This window comes from Balaenoptera musculus, chromosome 11 (genome assembly GCF_009873245.2).
Source record: "Balaenoptera musculus isolate JJ_BM4_2016_0621 chromosome 11, mBalMus1.pri.v3, whole genome shotgun sequence".
NCBI classification, from domain to species: domain Eukaryota; kingdom Metazoa; phylum Chordata; class Mammalia; order Artiodactyla; family Balaenopteridae; genus Balaenoptera; species Balaenoptera musculus.
Genome location: NC_045795.1, coordinates 39266856 through 39281255, shown reverse-complemented (window position 1 = coordinate 39281255; position 14400 = coordinate 39266856). Strand labels below are relative to the sequence as shown.

Below are 14400 nucleotides of genomic sequence, written 5' to 3'. Positions count from 1 at the left end.
TCACCCTCAACGGAAGAGACGCATTCTGAATATGGAGCTGTCTTCCCTGTCTGCACTACTTCTGTTAGCACCAACATCCACATACTCACAAAATTTCACAGAATGCCTTATCCTCTGTCTTGGGTCCTGGTATGCCCCACAGCATTGCATCTAATCAAGGAACTCATTTTACAGCCAAGAAAGTACAGCAACGGGTTCATACCCACATACCCCTCATGGAGAGTCGACTGGTCTTAACTGAAAAGTGGAATGGCTTATTGAAGACTCAGTTACAGCATTAGTTGAGAGATAATATCCTGAAAGGAAGAGGTTCTGTCTTATAATATGTAATATATACTTTGAATCAAAACTATTATGCAGTGCTATTCCCTAAAGCCAGAATACATGGTCCCAGGAATCAAGGGGTGGAAGTAGGACTGGTTCCTCTCACCATTATATCTAATAACCTACTTGCAGAATTTTTATTTCCCCTCCTGACAACTTTGGGCTCTGCTGATTTGGGAGGAATGCTTACATTGGTTCCAATGAATTAGAAGATGAGACTACCCCCCTGATCATTTTGGGCTCCCTCTCCCACTGAACCAACAAGGTAAAAAAGGAGTTCCTCTATGGACTAGAGTAATTGATCCTGAGTACTAAGGAGAAACTGGGTTGCTGCTACACAATGGGAACAAGAAGGACTGTGTCTGGAACCCAGAAGATTCTAAGGTACCTCTTGATACTTCCATACCCAATAATATAGGTCAAGGGAAAACCACAACATACAAACAACAAAAGCAAAATGCCCAAGGACTCAGACTCTTTGGCAATGAAGGTTTGGGTCACTCCGTCAGATAAAGAACCCCCGCAGCTAAGGACAAGGCAAACATGGAATGACTATTAAAATGAAGCCATAGATACCAACTACAGCCTCATGACCAATTACAGAAACAAAGACCATACGTTTTCTCTTTGCTTGTTATAAGCATGGCTTTATTTGTATATGCTAACCATTTTCTTCTCTCTCCTTCCCATTATTATTTTTTTTAATTTTTATTTTATATTGGAGTATAGTTGATTTACAAGTTTTGTTAGTTTCAGGTGTACAGCAAAGTGATTCAGTTATACATATATCTTTTTCAGATTCTTTTCCCATTTAGGTTATTACAGAATAATTGAGTAGAGTTCTCTGGTGCTATACAGTAGGTCCTTGATGATTGTCTGTTTTATATATAGTGGTGTGTATACATTGCTGCAAATGGCATTATTTCATTCTTTATGTATGGCTGAGTAATATTCCATTGTATGTGTGTACTATATCTTCTTTATCCATTCATCTGTCTATGGACATTAAGGTTGCTTCCATGTCCTGGCTATTGTAAATAGTGCTGCAGTGAACATTTGGGGTGCACGTATCTTTTGAATTATGGTTTTCTCTGGATATATGCCCAGGAGTGGGATTGCAGAATCATATGATAGCTCTATTTTTAGTTTTTTAAGGAAACTCCATTATTATTTTATAGACAGGTTGTTGGAAGTTAAATTTTACAGTTTAGCCTGTAGGTAATAGAATATTCAGTGAGACTATGACTGTATATGAGGTATATCATAGACAGCAACGGTTATAACTGTTGGGAATGTGAGTTTCCTCATTTGGGGAAAAGGATAAGAACTTGTAAGACATACAGCTACGTCTTTTGTCTTTTCTTTTTCTTTTTTTCGGCCGCACTGCACGGCTTGTGGGATCTTAGTTCCCTGACCAGGAATTGAACCCGGGCCCACGGCAGTGAAAGCACGGAGTCCTAACTACTGGACGGCCAGGGAATTCCCTGGATAGCTATGTCTTATTAGGTAAAAATAGAATTGTTTTCAGGAATTTGAGTGTGTGTAGAAGGGTACATATGGAAGCTGAGTAGCCAAAGGAATGGAATGCAACATTTATCAATTTACTGCCTCTCAAGTCCTCTCCAAATCCATCATTTTCTTCTCCATTTTCTCAGAGTAAGTCCTTTAAATATTTTTCCTTTACCAGATGGCACAATTTTAAGCTTCATCTGTAGATGGCACTTTTTTGGGGGGCGGGGGGGGTATAGTTGATTTACAATGTTGTGTTAGTTTCTGGTATACAGCAAAGTGATTCAGATTATATCTATATAGATATATATAATTAAATTGTTTTTCATATTCTTCTTCATTATGGTTTATTACAGGATATTGAATATAGTTCTCTGTGCTATACAGTAGGACCTGTTGTTTATCTATTTTACACACAGTTTATATCTGCTAATCCCAAACTCCTAATTTATCCCTGCCCTCACCCTTTCCCCTTTGGTAATCATAAGTTCGTTTTCTCTGTGAGTCTGTTTGGCAAATAAGTTCATTTGTATCATACTTTAGATTACACATATAAATGAGATCACCTGATATTTGTCTTTCTCTGTCTGACTTACTTCACTTAGTATGATAATTAGTATGATAATTAGTATGATAATTAGTATGATAATTTCTAGGTCCATGCACGTTGTTGCAAATGGCATTATTTCATTCTTTTTTTATGGCTGAACAATATTCTACTGTGTATATGGACCCCATCTTCTTTATCTATTCATCTGTCCATGGATGTATATGGATCCCGTCTTCTTTATCCATTCATCTGTCCATGGACATTTAGGTTGCTTTCATGTCTTGGCTACTGTAAATAGTGCTGCTACGAACATTGGGGTGCATGTGAGATGGTTATTAATTGGTTTTCTGTTACCATAAGCAAGTTAACCATAAACTTTGAGACTTAAAACAGTATATACATTTGTCATCTCACAGTTTCTGTGGGTCAAGAGTCCAGAAAGTTTAACCAGATCCTCTGTTCAGGATCTCACAAGGTTGCAATCAAGGTGTTGGCTGGGCTGTGTTCTCATTTGGAAACCTGACTGGGGAAGAATGTTTCCAAGCTCATTCAAATTGTTGACAGAATTCACTTCCTTACAGCTGTATACCTGAAGGCCCCAGCTTCTTACTGGCTGTTGGTTGGATGCTGCCCTCAGGTCCTAGAGGCCACCTGCATTTCCTTGCCATGTGGCCCTCTCCATATGCAGTTCACAACATACCTGTTTGCTTTTGCTTTTTTTTTAAAAAAGTTTTTTTTTAACTTATTTATTTATTTATTTATTTATGGCTGTGTTGGGTCTTTGCTGCACGCGGGCTTTCTCTAGTTGTGGCGAGCGGGGGCTACTCTTCATTGCAGTGCGCAGGCTTCTCATTGCGGTGGCTTCTCTTGTTGCTCAGCACAGGCTCTAGGCGTGCCGGCTTCAGTAGTTGTGGCTTGCAGGCTCTAGAGTGCAGGCTCAGTAGTTGTGGCGCACAGGCTTAGTTGCTCCGCGGCATGTGGGATCTTCCCAGACCAGGGCTCGAACTTGTGTCCCCTGCATTGGCAGGCAGATTCTTAACCACTGAGCCTCCAGGGAAGTCCCTACTTGTTTGCCTTTTCAAGGTCAGCTGGAAAGTCTCTCTCTCCAGCCTGCTAAGATAGTCTTACATAATGAAATGTAATCCTGGGCGTAACATCCCATCACCTTTGCCATATTCTATTGATTAAAAGCAAGTTATAGATCTCATCCACACTCAAGGAGAGAGGATTATACACGGGCATGGATCACTGGGGGTCACCTTAGGGTGTATCCACCACATACTAGAAAGACCTTGCAAAAGGCAAGAGCTTCTCTTCCTGGTTCTGGAATGCTCACATGGCAGAGGCTCCTACAGTACATGTGGCTCTGCAGGCAGCTAGCTCCTGCAGCTGAGAGGCTTCTCTAGTGCTGGACTCTGCAGAGGAAGTGGCTGCTTCTCCAGGGCCAGGCTCCTGCAGCACAGGCAACTGCCCTGGCAACCAGCTCCTGCAGTACACGGCGGTCAACAGCACACACAGGCCAGCAACCTCCCCTGGCACAGACATGCCCTCAAATGAGTAACTGGGTCCTTGGGTTTTCCCCATCCCCCGGGGATGAGAAAGGATTCTCCTTATGTCTGATATTCCAGTAGAGTTTTCTTTGCTTCTTACTAGCCCAAAGCCTTCATTTCTCCAATTCCCTGTTATAATAATTTTTATATTAAAACTTCTTTGTTGAAATTACTGTGTGATTTCTGTCTATTGATTAGACTCTGACTGATTCATGGACCATGTTCAGTTAGGATTTGCCAGCCACTGACATTCCAGTGAGTGGAGGCTGTCTAGGAACTTTACATCTACAAATGAAAGGTTCGTCACTCACCTCTTTAATTTCTTTTAGGAGTTCAAGAGCACAGCTGAAGTCTGGAGGAGTAGCTAATAATTGCTCTTCCAGATGATCCCAAAAGGCATTGTGCATTGTCTCCTTGACCCTGCCTTCCAGACTGTAAGAAGGTTAAATGAACAAATTACTTTCTCTACTCAAAAACTGCCAAAAGGTCATTATCTCCTAAGCCCCAAACAGTGTTTGATATGATAAAAGACCATTATACAGACAGGGAAAGGCCAGGAACTATGTTTGGACGGTAGCAGAGCTGAATAAGCTGGGGTTAAACTTGGATGTCAATGGCACCAGCACAACCTCTCAGAAGGGCCCCTTGTGGTTCCAGCACAGCCCACCCTCTGCAGTAGGAAGAACCCTGAATAGAGATCAGGCTGAACTTTAGCACTGATTTTGCATTTAGCTTAGAAAAGATGTGACTTTGTTTCCCTTTATGTACACATATAGCAATGAACTAAATGATCTTTCACTTTCTTATAGACCTAAAATCTAGGAAAGGATTTTCCTTCTTTGATAACACCTGAATATCTATAGATACTTCCAAATCAGCAGGTCTAAAATTGAATTCACTGTCTTCCCCTTCCAAACCTGTTCCTCCTGTATTCCCAATTTCAATGGCACTACCATGTAGCCAGTCATGGAAGCCAGAAATATCCGTCTTTTTCCCCGCCTCAAAAAAAAAAAAAAAAGGGACTTCCCTGGTGGCACAGTGGGTAAGAATCCGCCTGCCAAAGCAGCAGACATAGGTTTGAACCCTAGTCCAGGAAGATCCCACATGCCGCAGAGCAACTAAGCCCGTGCGCCACAACTACTGAGCCTGCACTCTAAAGCCTGTGAGCTACAACTACTGAGCCCGCGTACTGCAACTACTGAAGCCCGCACGCCTGTAGCCCATGCTCCGCAAGAAGAGAAGCCACCGCAGTGAGGAGCCCACGCACTGCAACAAAGAGTAGCCCCCAATCGCCAACTAGAGAAAGCCAACGCACAGCAATGAAGACCCAATGCAGCCATAAATAAATAAATAAATAAATAATTTTAAAAAACTTTTAAAAAACCAAAACAAACAAACAAACAAAAACCAGAAGCAAAGGTAATTCAATTAGAAAGGATAGTCTTTTCAACAAATGGTGCTGGAACAACTGGACATCCACATGCAAAAAAATGAATCTAGATACAGATCTTACACCTTCCACAAATAGATCATAAAACTAAATGTAAAACATAAAACTCTAAAACTTCTAGAAGATAACAGGAGAAATCTAGGTAACCTTGGGTTTGGCAACGACCTTTTAGATACAACACCAAAAGAAAGATCCATGAAAGAAAAAATTTGTAAGTTGGGCTTCATTAAAATTAAGAACTGCTCTGTGAGAGACAAGAGAATGAAAAGGCAAGCTCCAATCTTCGCAAAGCACATATCTGATAAAGAACTAGTATCCAAAATATACAAAGAACTCTTAAAATTCAACAATAAAACAACTCAATTTTAAAACAGGGAAAGGTCTGAACTGACACCTCACCAAAGTATTGATATATATACAGATGGCATATAAGCATATGAAAAGATGCTCAACCTCACATCTCATTAGGGAATTGTAAATTAAAGTAACAATGAGATACCACTACACACCTATTAGAATAGCCAAAATCCAAAACACTGACAATACCAAATGCTGACAAGAAAGGAGCAACAGGAACTCTCATTCATTGCTGGTAGGAAAGCAAAGTGTAAGACCGTCACTCTGGAAGATGGTTCCACAGTTTCTAACAAAATTAAACATACTCTTTCCATACAGTCCAACAATAGTGCTCCCTGGTATTCACTCAAATGAGTTGAAAGCTTATGTCCACACAAAAATCTGCACATGGACATTTATAGCAGCTTTATTCATAACTGCCAAAACTTGGAAGCAACCAAGAGGTCAACACTAAAAAGAAATGCACTATCCAGCCCCCAAAAGACATGGAGGAACCTTAAATGCATATTGCTAATTGAAAGAATCCAATCTGAAAAGGCTACCTACTATATGATTCCAACTATAAGAAATTCAGAAAAACCTACGGAGACTGTAAAAAGATCAGTGGTTGCCAAGGGTTTCAGAGGGAGGGAGGGAAGGACGAATAGGTCGAACACAGGGGATTTTTAGGGCAGTGAAATTACTCTGTATGATACAGAAATGGTGAATACGTGTCATTATACATTTTTCAAAACCCATAGAATATACAACACGAAAAGTGAACACCAGTGTAAACTTGAGTTAATAATAATGTATTAATACTGGATCATCAATTGTAACAAATATACCACATTAATATAAAATATAAATAATAGAGGAAACTGTGTGCAGGAGAAAAGGGGGAATGTGAGAACTCTATTTTCCATCATTTTTCTGTAAAACTAAACTATGCTAAAAATTGTCTATTAATATTTTAAAAGGAATTAATTTTCCTCTGACCTTTATTTAAATGATTTCTCTGACCTATACAGTTAGACTAATAAGAAGAAAAAGAATCATTTGAAAATTCTGAGGCTGTACCTAGTCATTGCCAAATAGTGATCGGTTTTCTGGCATTAAACATCCCCCCTTAGTAATGCATGCTCCTTGTAAAACAAACCAAAAAAAGCAATACAAAGATGAATACAACAAAAATCAAAATTCCTCTCCCAACACACCAATCTCAATCAGCAGAGGTAACCAACTATAGTCTAATAGTCTATTGTGTACTGTAATTGTTCTTAAAGCTTTTCCCCTCACCCTATTTGTCCAATCCATCTTCCAAGTTCCATAAATTTTGCTTTTTAAATGTCTCTGGAATCCATCCCCTCCTACCATCATCTCTTACCTGGACTACTACATTAGGCCATTAACTGGTCCCTCTGTCTTCAGTCTTGTCCCTTTTTAATTTGTTCCCCACCAGTTCATTCTAAAATCAATGATTTTTCTAAGATGCAATTCCGATCATGAGGTCATGCTCAAAGTCCTTTGGGGCTTCCCATCACCAGCAGTATAAATGGCTCACATGACCCTTCCTGATATTGCTCTACCTCCCTTTCAAATTTATCTCCTCCTACCTCATAATACCCTGTGCTCAATCACATCAAGATACTTGTTCAGTTCACACCATTGTGCCTCCAACATGATTCCTCTGCCAGGAGCATTCCTTCCCACCCAGACCACCTCTAAGACTCAAGTCATCATAGGCTAAATCTTCCTCCATAGGCAAATCTTCTCTGATCTTTAGGCAGCTGAGAACTTTCATTCAACTCTATTCACACAGCTCTGAGTGAACTTATCAGTCACTTTCTGTTATTCATCTGTCTCTCTTACAAAAGCTTCTTGACAGCAAAGACAGTGCCTTATTTATTTATAGCTGTAGCTACCTCTATCCCCAGAACTCAACATTTTTCCTGCCACATAATAAGGACTCAACAAATGCCTGATGAATGAATGCCCAAACATGGGATTTCCCTTAGGAACATACAATTGTAATTAATTTCATCCTATGAGCCCAAAGTAAAGCCAACTGCCAATAAGGAGTGACCTCAAACTCGATTTCAACCTTTTTCCTGATATAAATTTTGTATTACCTTACTTGAAAACCCAGCTCTGAATAGTACTATTTCCCCTGCTTCATTTCTCCCTCTCTCATTTTCTCTACTCTTTTTTCCTCCTCTCCTGCCAGCAACAGAATCATCTAAGCAGTGAGAGAGATGCTAGAAGATCTGGGTTTTGGTGAAAACCTGTTCCCAGAGAAGCTGTGCTTGACATGGACATCTGTTGGCAAGAGCAGATCAGACCAGGAAGACCAGGGCAGCAACTTGTGGCAGAGAACAGCACTTTAGTAACAGAGTCCCTGAAGCTGACAAATGACAAAAACATTTAAGGAAATTGACTTATCACAAGCTGCCATCACATATCTGTCTATTGGTGGGAAATCAGAACTGTTTTAAAATGTAAAATCTGACAATGAATTTACCCACTTAACTGCCAATAAACCAGCAAGTCATACTTATGGAATGGTTCTTATTTATTGCAATGTCAATATAACTAAGAAGAATGAAAAATAAGGCTTGATGGGGGTGGGGGAGCATTCCTTATCAAGAGGGTTCTGATCTTGATTCACAAATTAAGCTGATTTATGAAGTGGGGAATGGGGGTGTGGGTGAGGAGTTGAGGGGGCAGTTGAAAACACCACTATGAGAAAATTGATCTTTTTATCTGTGCCTGTTTAAATCTGTGATCACATAAGAGAGTAACTGATAAGACAGGAGCCATGTGGTAGGCAACCAATACCAATAAAATGACCCCAAAGATCTAGATCCCTAGTATTCACACCCTGGTATAATCCTGTACCCTGGAGTGTGGCCTGGATTTGTGGGTTCCTTTCTAGCAAACAAAATGTAGCAGAGGCCACGGACGTCACTCCTGAGGTTAGGTAACAAAAAGACCGTGGCTTCTGTCTTGGGCACCATCTCTCACCCACTTACTCTCTCGCTTTCTCACCCTGGGTGAGGGAAGGCAGCTGCTGTTTTGTGAGCCACCCTATGGAGAGGCCCAGGTGGCAAGGAACTGAGGGCAGCTCAGGCCAACATCAACAGACTGGTAGAGCACACAGTGAAGCCACACCCGTAATCCCTGACCCACAGAAACTGGGAGATAATGAACACTGTTTTAGCTGATGAGTTTTGGGGTAATTTGTCATGCAGCAATAGATAGCTACTACAGGCTAATTCCTCCGCATCTGTCAGAGAAGATCTGAAATCCACCCTAACTATTTTATTATTAAGTGGGGTCCCAAAGTGAACATCCCAATAATTGCTTGGGTTTATTCACTGGTTAAATAACATTTGCTTCTTGACCCTCTGATACTAATAATTATAATTTATTACTCTTCTGTTTCAGTTGCTGAGACCTCTAATGGCTTAGATTCAAGCACTGATTGTGTTATTAAATAAAAATGCTTTGAGTCTGGTCAGAAGCCATTAGTGCTAAATACCTACACCAGGATGAATAAAATGGGAAAATTAGAAGAGCCTGTACCTGCTTGGAGGCAAAACCTTCTCTTCCATGTGGAAATCATGATTCATCCCAATCTCCTTGCTCAGCTTGGAAACATCATTAACTGTATCTATCAGACCTGTGACAGAAAGAACATATGAGGTACACCTGAAACTAATGTTCTATGTCACTTATACCTCAACTGAAAAAAAAGAACTTATGGGGGACACCAGTGAACTCAAAGAAGTCTGAATTTCTATTTTATTCAGAGATTCACTCCACTGAGTAGGCTCCAAATTGAGATTCATCACAGTGACCTTACACACACTCATTCTACCATTCCAGTCAGTTATGTTTTCTGAACTCTAGGTCCCGCGACAGAGCCTCTCAGTAGCCCAGCATGGGGGTAAGGGAGGATAAAGAAGCTATCTTATAAAAAAACAGAAAGTGAAACTGATTAAAAACCTTTCTCTTAAGAAGTAAAATAATGAAGTGGCAAAGAAATAATTTGTGATTTGCAAAAATAATGTTTATCTAAGGATATTACGATTCCACTCTCCTCTTCCTGCCTCTGATGGAAGTTAAATTCTCCACACAGAGGGTACTGAATGGCGTCAATCTCACTTGGTCTTCTAAAGTAGTTTCCAGAATTTAGGATTTCACAGACGAGTAAATTTCCAAAAAGATTTTGAGCAACTGACGACAGCTTGCCAACTTTTTGTTTTGTCAAGTATGGATAGTATGAAATAAGCAAATAAAAAATCCACTCTAGGTACTTCCCTGGTGGAGCAGTGGTTAAGACTCCACGCTCCCAATACAGGGGGCCCAGGTCCGATCCCTGGTCAGGGAACTAGATCCCACAAGTATGTCACAACTAAAAGTTTGCATGCCACAACTAAGGAGTCGGTGAGGTGCAACTAAGGAGCCCGCAAGCCACAACTAAGACCTGGTGCAACCAAAAAAAAAAAATCCACTCTACCACCACCAAAACCATTTCATAAAAGAAAAAGGATAGTTTAAACCCCCAAAAAGCGGAAAGGGAATACAGTCAGAAAAAAGACTAGTCCTTAAAATTGAATCAATTTAGCTTTAGGAAAAACTCATTACAATATCTTTATTTCATTTCACACAGTATGCTAAGAATTTTGTCACAAACCAGCTCTAGCATTTGGGAACCACTATTCTAAGTTCTTAGTAGAGACCTACCTGATAGCATTCTTACATAATTGGCATACATGGTAGTTATTATTACTTGGTATAAAAGAGCTGCACACAATAAATCATATTTTCTCACTCTCTTTCAATGAAGCTTCATAATTTGTTCACAAAAAAGTATTCGGCTCCAAGATGTGGAGGGGATATAAATGAACTAAGATTGGCCATGAGTTGATAATTGTTGAAGTTGGGTGATGAGTAAATGGGGGTTCATTATTCCAATCTCTCTACTTTTGTATATGTTTAAGTTTTCCATAAGCAAAAAGGTTTAAAAATGTAAAAAGGAAAAATTGCACAAAAGAGGTTTCATAGGAGAATGCCTTTGTTCTTAGAAGATACATGAAATATTTAGAGGTAAAGTCATGACTCTATAACTTCAAGAAAGAAAAAATACATATGTAAAATATAATAAGAGAAAAAAACAGTGTGGCAAATGTTAATGTGGGCATTCGTTGTTTTTTTACTTTTCAACAGATTTGAAATATATCAAAATAAAAAGTTAAGGGTAAAAGGTGATTGTAAAATTTACCAAAAAGCCACCAGCAGAGTTTCTGTTTAGGTAAATGTAACGGTGAACTGAACCTTAGTTGGACAGGAAGTTCCCTTTATTTTTGCAGTCTCTCTGAAGTCTTCAGTTTTGGCCAAAATGGCAAAACACAGTCAAATATGCAAACAGACTTACTGCTAATTCAGTAATGCAAAATCAGAACTAAGAGAAAATCTTCAAAGGGAGATTGAGCTGCTTGTAGCAGCTTATTGAAGGACTGAGGAAAATATTATACACAGAAACACTTCCCAACTACAACAAACCAAATCTCATAGCCTGCTCTGACAAGATTGTTCTGTCGCTCAAAAGTACCATAGCACTATGCAACTCCTACAGCTGTAAAATTCAGGAACAGGAGGTTCAAAGAGAAATTAGAGGTAAAAAGTAACTAAAATAGATTTTTAAAATCCAGATCCCAAGGACAAAGACATTTTCAAGATAATTTGGTAACTTAACCAAGTCAACCTAATATATAAAATTTCGAAATTATTAAAACAGAGGAGTTTAGTTATTCAGGTTATTGAGTTGTATTGCCCAAATCAGGATTCCAAAGCACCCAATTTGCTGCTTTTCCTTAACCAGCAGCGACCCCGTGTGGCTACAAGAGAAAGACAAGCGATTGAATTTAAAGAATTTAACTCAGGTTGTTGCACGTGGACAGGCCTTCAGATGGTTGACTGCTGAAATTACCTGGTGATTATGATAAGAGAAATGCTGGATGAGTCCCAGTGAGATCAGACATAAAGTGTGGAAGAGACTTTGTGCCCCAATAGGAACATAAAAGAACATCTCCTATAGTATGAGCTAAAGAGTATGAGGCCAGAGCATCATTACTAAATGCAGTCAACGAAGCACCGAGAGAACACAATGCCCATCTGGGATCATTTCCGTTCTTTAAAATCTACCCCAGGTGTCTGCCATTTTCCACCTACAAATTCAAAATAAAACAATACAAAGCTGGCTCTGAACTGACTCAGCCTCACATCTTGTCAGATTCAAGAAATCGCTCTTGGGTCACTTCTTTCTCCAGGACCAAAAACTCTGAAGATCTTCTGGTCAACAAGGGGCCTGGGGCCTGAAAGTAGAGATTGGGGTGGGGGGATGAGGAAAAAGGTGGGTAGAGAAGTGCGGCGCCGCGGGCTCCTTCCCACCTGACCCACACTAAGCACCCCGAGGGCTGGGGCCGGCGGGGCTGGACCTACGGGAAGGGTGGTCCTTGGGGCTGCTCATGTCTTCCCGGGTCGGTCCTGAGGTTTCGGGCTTACAGGCCCCGCTCTCTGCATCGCCAGGGTCCTTCAGGGGCACGTTTTCCTCCACGTCCGTCATTTTGCTGATGGAATCTGGGTGGGGAGAAATGGGGCGCTGTGGGCGGCGAGGAAGGGGGCTCTCCAACTACCTAAGGGGTCTGGGGCCCGGCCAATCGCGCCCGACCTGGACAAACTAAGAGGAGGGTGGACAGCTTCAGGGTCTCTCGGGGACCGACAGGGGCAGAGGAGCCTGGAGGAACGGGGCTGAGGAATCACAGAGTAGTGAGTGCTGGCTCCGCAACCAGGAAACTAAGGCCAGAGGGGCGGCCTGCTCGCCTGAAACGCCCGCCCCAGGCCCACCCGGGCTCCAGCAGCAGGGGGAGCCCACGGCGCTCAAACTCCAAGTCCCTCGCCTCCTCCACAGCAACCCGCCGCCACTGCGGAGTCGGGCGGACTGCGGCGCACCTCTAGGCTGGGGCCGTACCACCGCGGCTGGGCAGCGAGGGACGGCGGCCGTGCGGGGCCGACCCGCGCGCACCCCCGCCGCCGCGCCACGGTGGGAGAGTCCGGGATTTGAACATAAACCGCCGCCCGTCTCCGGGGCAACGGGGCGGGGCACGTGCCGACCGCCGCCACCTCCTCGGGTGGAAGCCGCCGGCTAGTGCCTCGGTCCTCGAGGGCTCGAAGCCTCCACAGGCCTTTGGTTAACTGGTCCCCGGGGCCCTTCCCTGCCTGACATCTCCCGCTCCCCACGAAAAAGATCACCTGAAACTACTTAGGAAGAGAAGGAGCACGATGTTTTGTTTCTCTTCAGCCTGTTCATAAAACTTGAGAGAGAACCACACCCAGGCGGGTTGTTTCCTTAGCACATCCTGGGCCCATTGTGAGAGGAGGGCCCTTCTCCCATTCTCCAGGTGTGGAAGCCGAGAACCCGTGCCAGGTGCTGGTCGGAGCAGGCGCGGGGAACTGGGAGGCAGTGTAGGGTCCTCCCGCTGAATTCCTGGCCACGGGCTCATCTGTGGCTTGGGGGCTGATCCCGCCGCTCCAGGCCCCAGGTCACCAGCCTTTCTTGGTTCCTGGTCTGCTCTGTTGCCCCTGGAGTGATGTGAGGACCTGGAGTGACCCCTCCCCTCCAATCCCTGCACTTTGGGGGAAAAAAATGAAAAGGAAGTTTCCGTTCCACGATTCTCCCATCCTTCTCTATTACTTTGACTTGATTTCTTACCACAAAAGCTTACTTTAAAAATAAATAAATAAAACAAAAGACGAAAGTATTGCCTGTAAGAAACCAAGTTCTCATTATAACCCTTGCCTTGTTAGTGTGGAATGTGGATCTTTCTTGCACAACTCCTATTTTTTGAAGGGGAAAATTAAGAAGAGATCCAAGAACATTTCTGCTTAAGAAAATCCACTTCACTCTGAGGCCCAGGCAGATAGGAGGGGACTAGCCTAGCAAAGTTACTGTTTAGCCAGAGAGTATCTCAAATCAATACATACTAAACTTGCCCCTTCCTCCTCATCACCCTTTCCTGGTGTTTCCCTCAGGGACGTCAACTGTGAAGCAGGCTGGCCTACACCCCAAAGCCAGAAGTGGGAGGAAGTTATCTGACTGCAGCAAAGAGTTAAATGTAAATATGATTCTTCATTATTACAGGGATATATTTAGATTGGGTTGTTGATTTCGCTATTAAGAAAATTTTTTTTTCCATAATTCTGTTTGGGCATTTTTATTTCTGGGAGAAAGTCTCCAGAATGACACCAGTTTGTTTTCCCACAAAAATGGCATTGCCATAAAACTTGCCCTGCTGATGCCTGAAATTGTGAGAGTAGTTCATTCATATACATTACACAGCCCCTTTAAGTGTCCTCTTCTTACCCAAATTCTCTGGAAGGGGCAGTAGGAAGAAATAGCAGTGTGGGAGCATGTGGAAGAGGGGAGGAGACAGGCCAGAAGAGGAGGAAAGGATGGGGGTAGGAGAGACAGAATTGGAGTTTTCTCAGGGTCAGCGTGGGGACAGCATTTCATGATCTTATCTTTAATAGTTTTCAGAACCAACTAGGCAAAAGTTAGAGGTTGAGGAGAATAGAAAGATGATGTGAGAGATAAACTCTCCTTCCCTTTGGGGTCT

The 14400-nt window shown here is 42.1% G+C and overlaps 1 protein-coding gene across 3 annotated transcripts in view; it reads right to left on the bottom strand.

Annotated features, from left to right (window-relative positions):
- Positions 1–12911, bottom strand: part of TCP11 (t-complex 11) — a 29047-nt gene extending 16136 nt beyond the window's left edge. Inside the window, exons 1-4 of one of the 3 annotated variants that reach the window (XM_036869487.1) lie at positions 12899–12911; positions 12223–12364; positions 9305–9430; positions 4245–4365 (exon numbers count right to left, since the gene is read on the bottom strand). In XM_036869487.1, coding sequence (XP_036725382.1) covers positions 4245–4365; positions 9305–9430; positions 12223–12350 — 375 coding nt within the window. In that variant the 5' untranslated portion in view covers positions 12351–12364; positions 12899–12911. Of the gene's footprint in view, positions 1–4244; positions 4366–9304; positions 9431–12222; positions 12365–12898 lie in introns of those variants that run through there. The other 2 variants (XM_036869485.1, XM_036869488.1) reach the window with 2 other exon arrangements.
- Positions 12912–14400: the final 1489 nt, after the last annotated feature.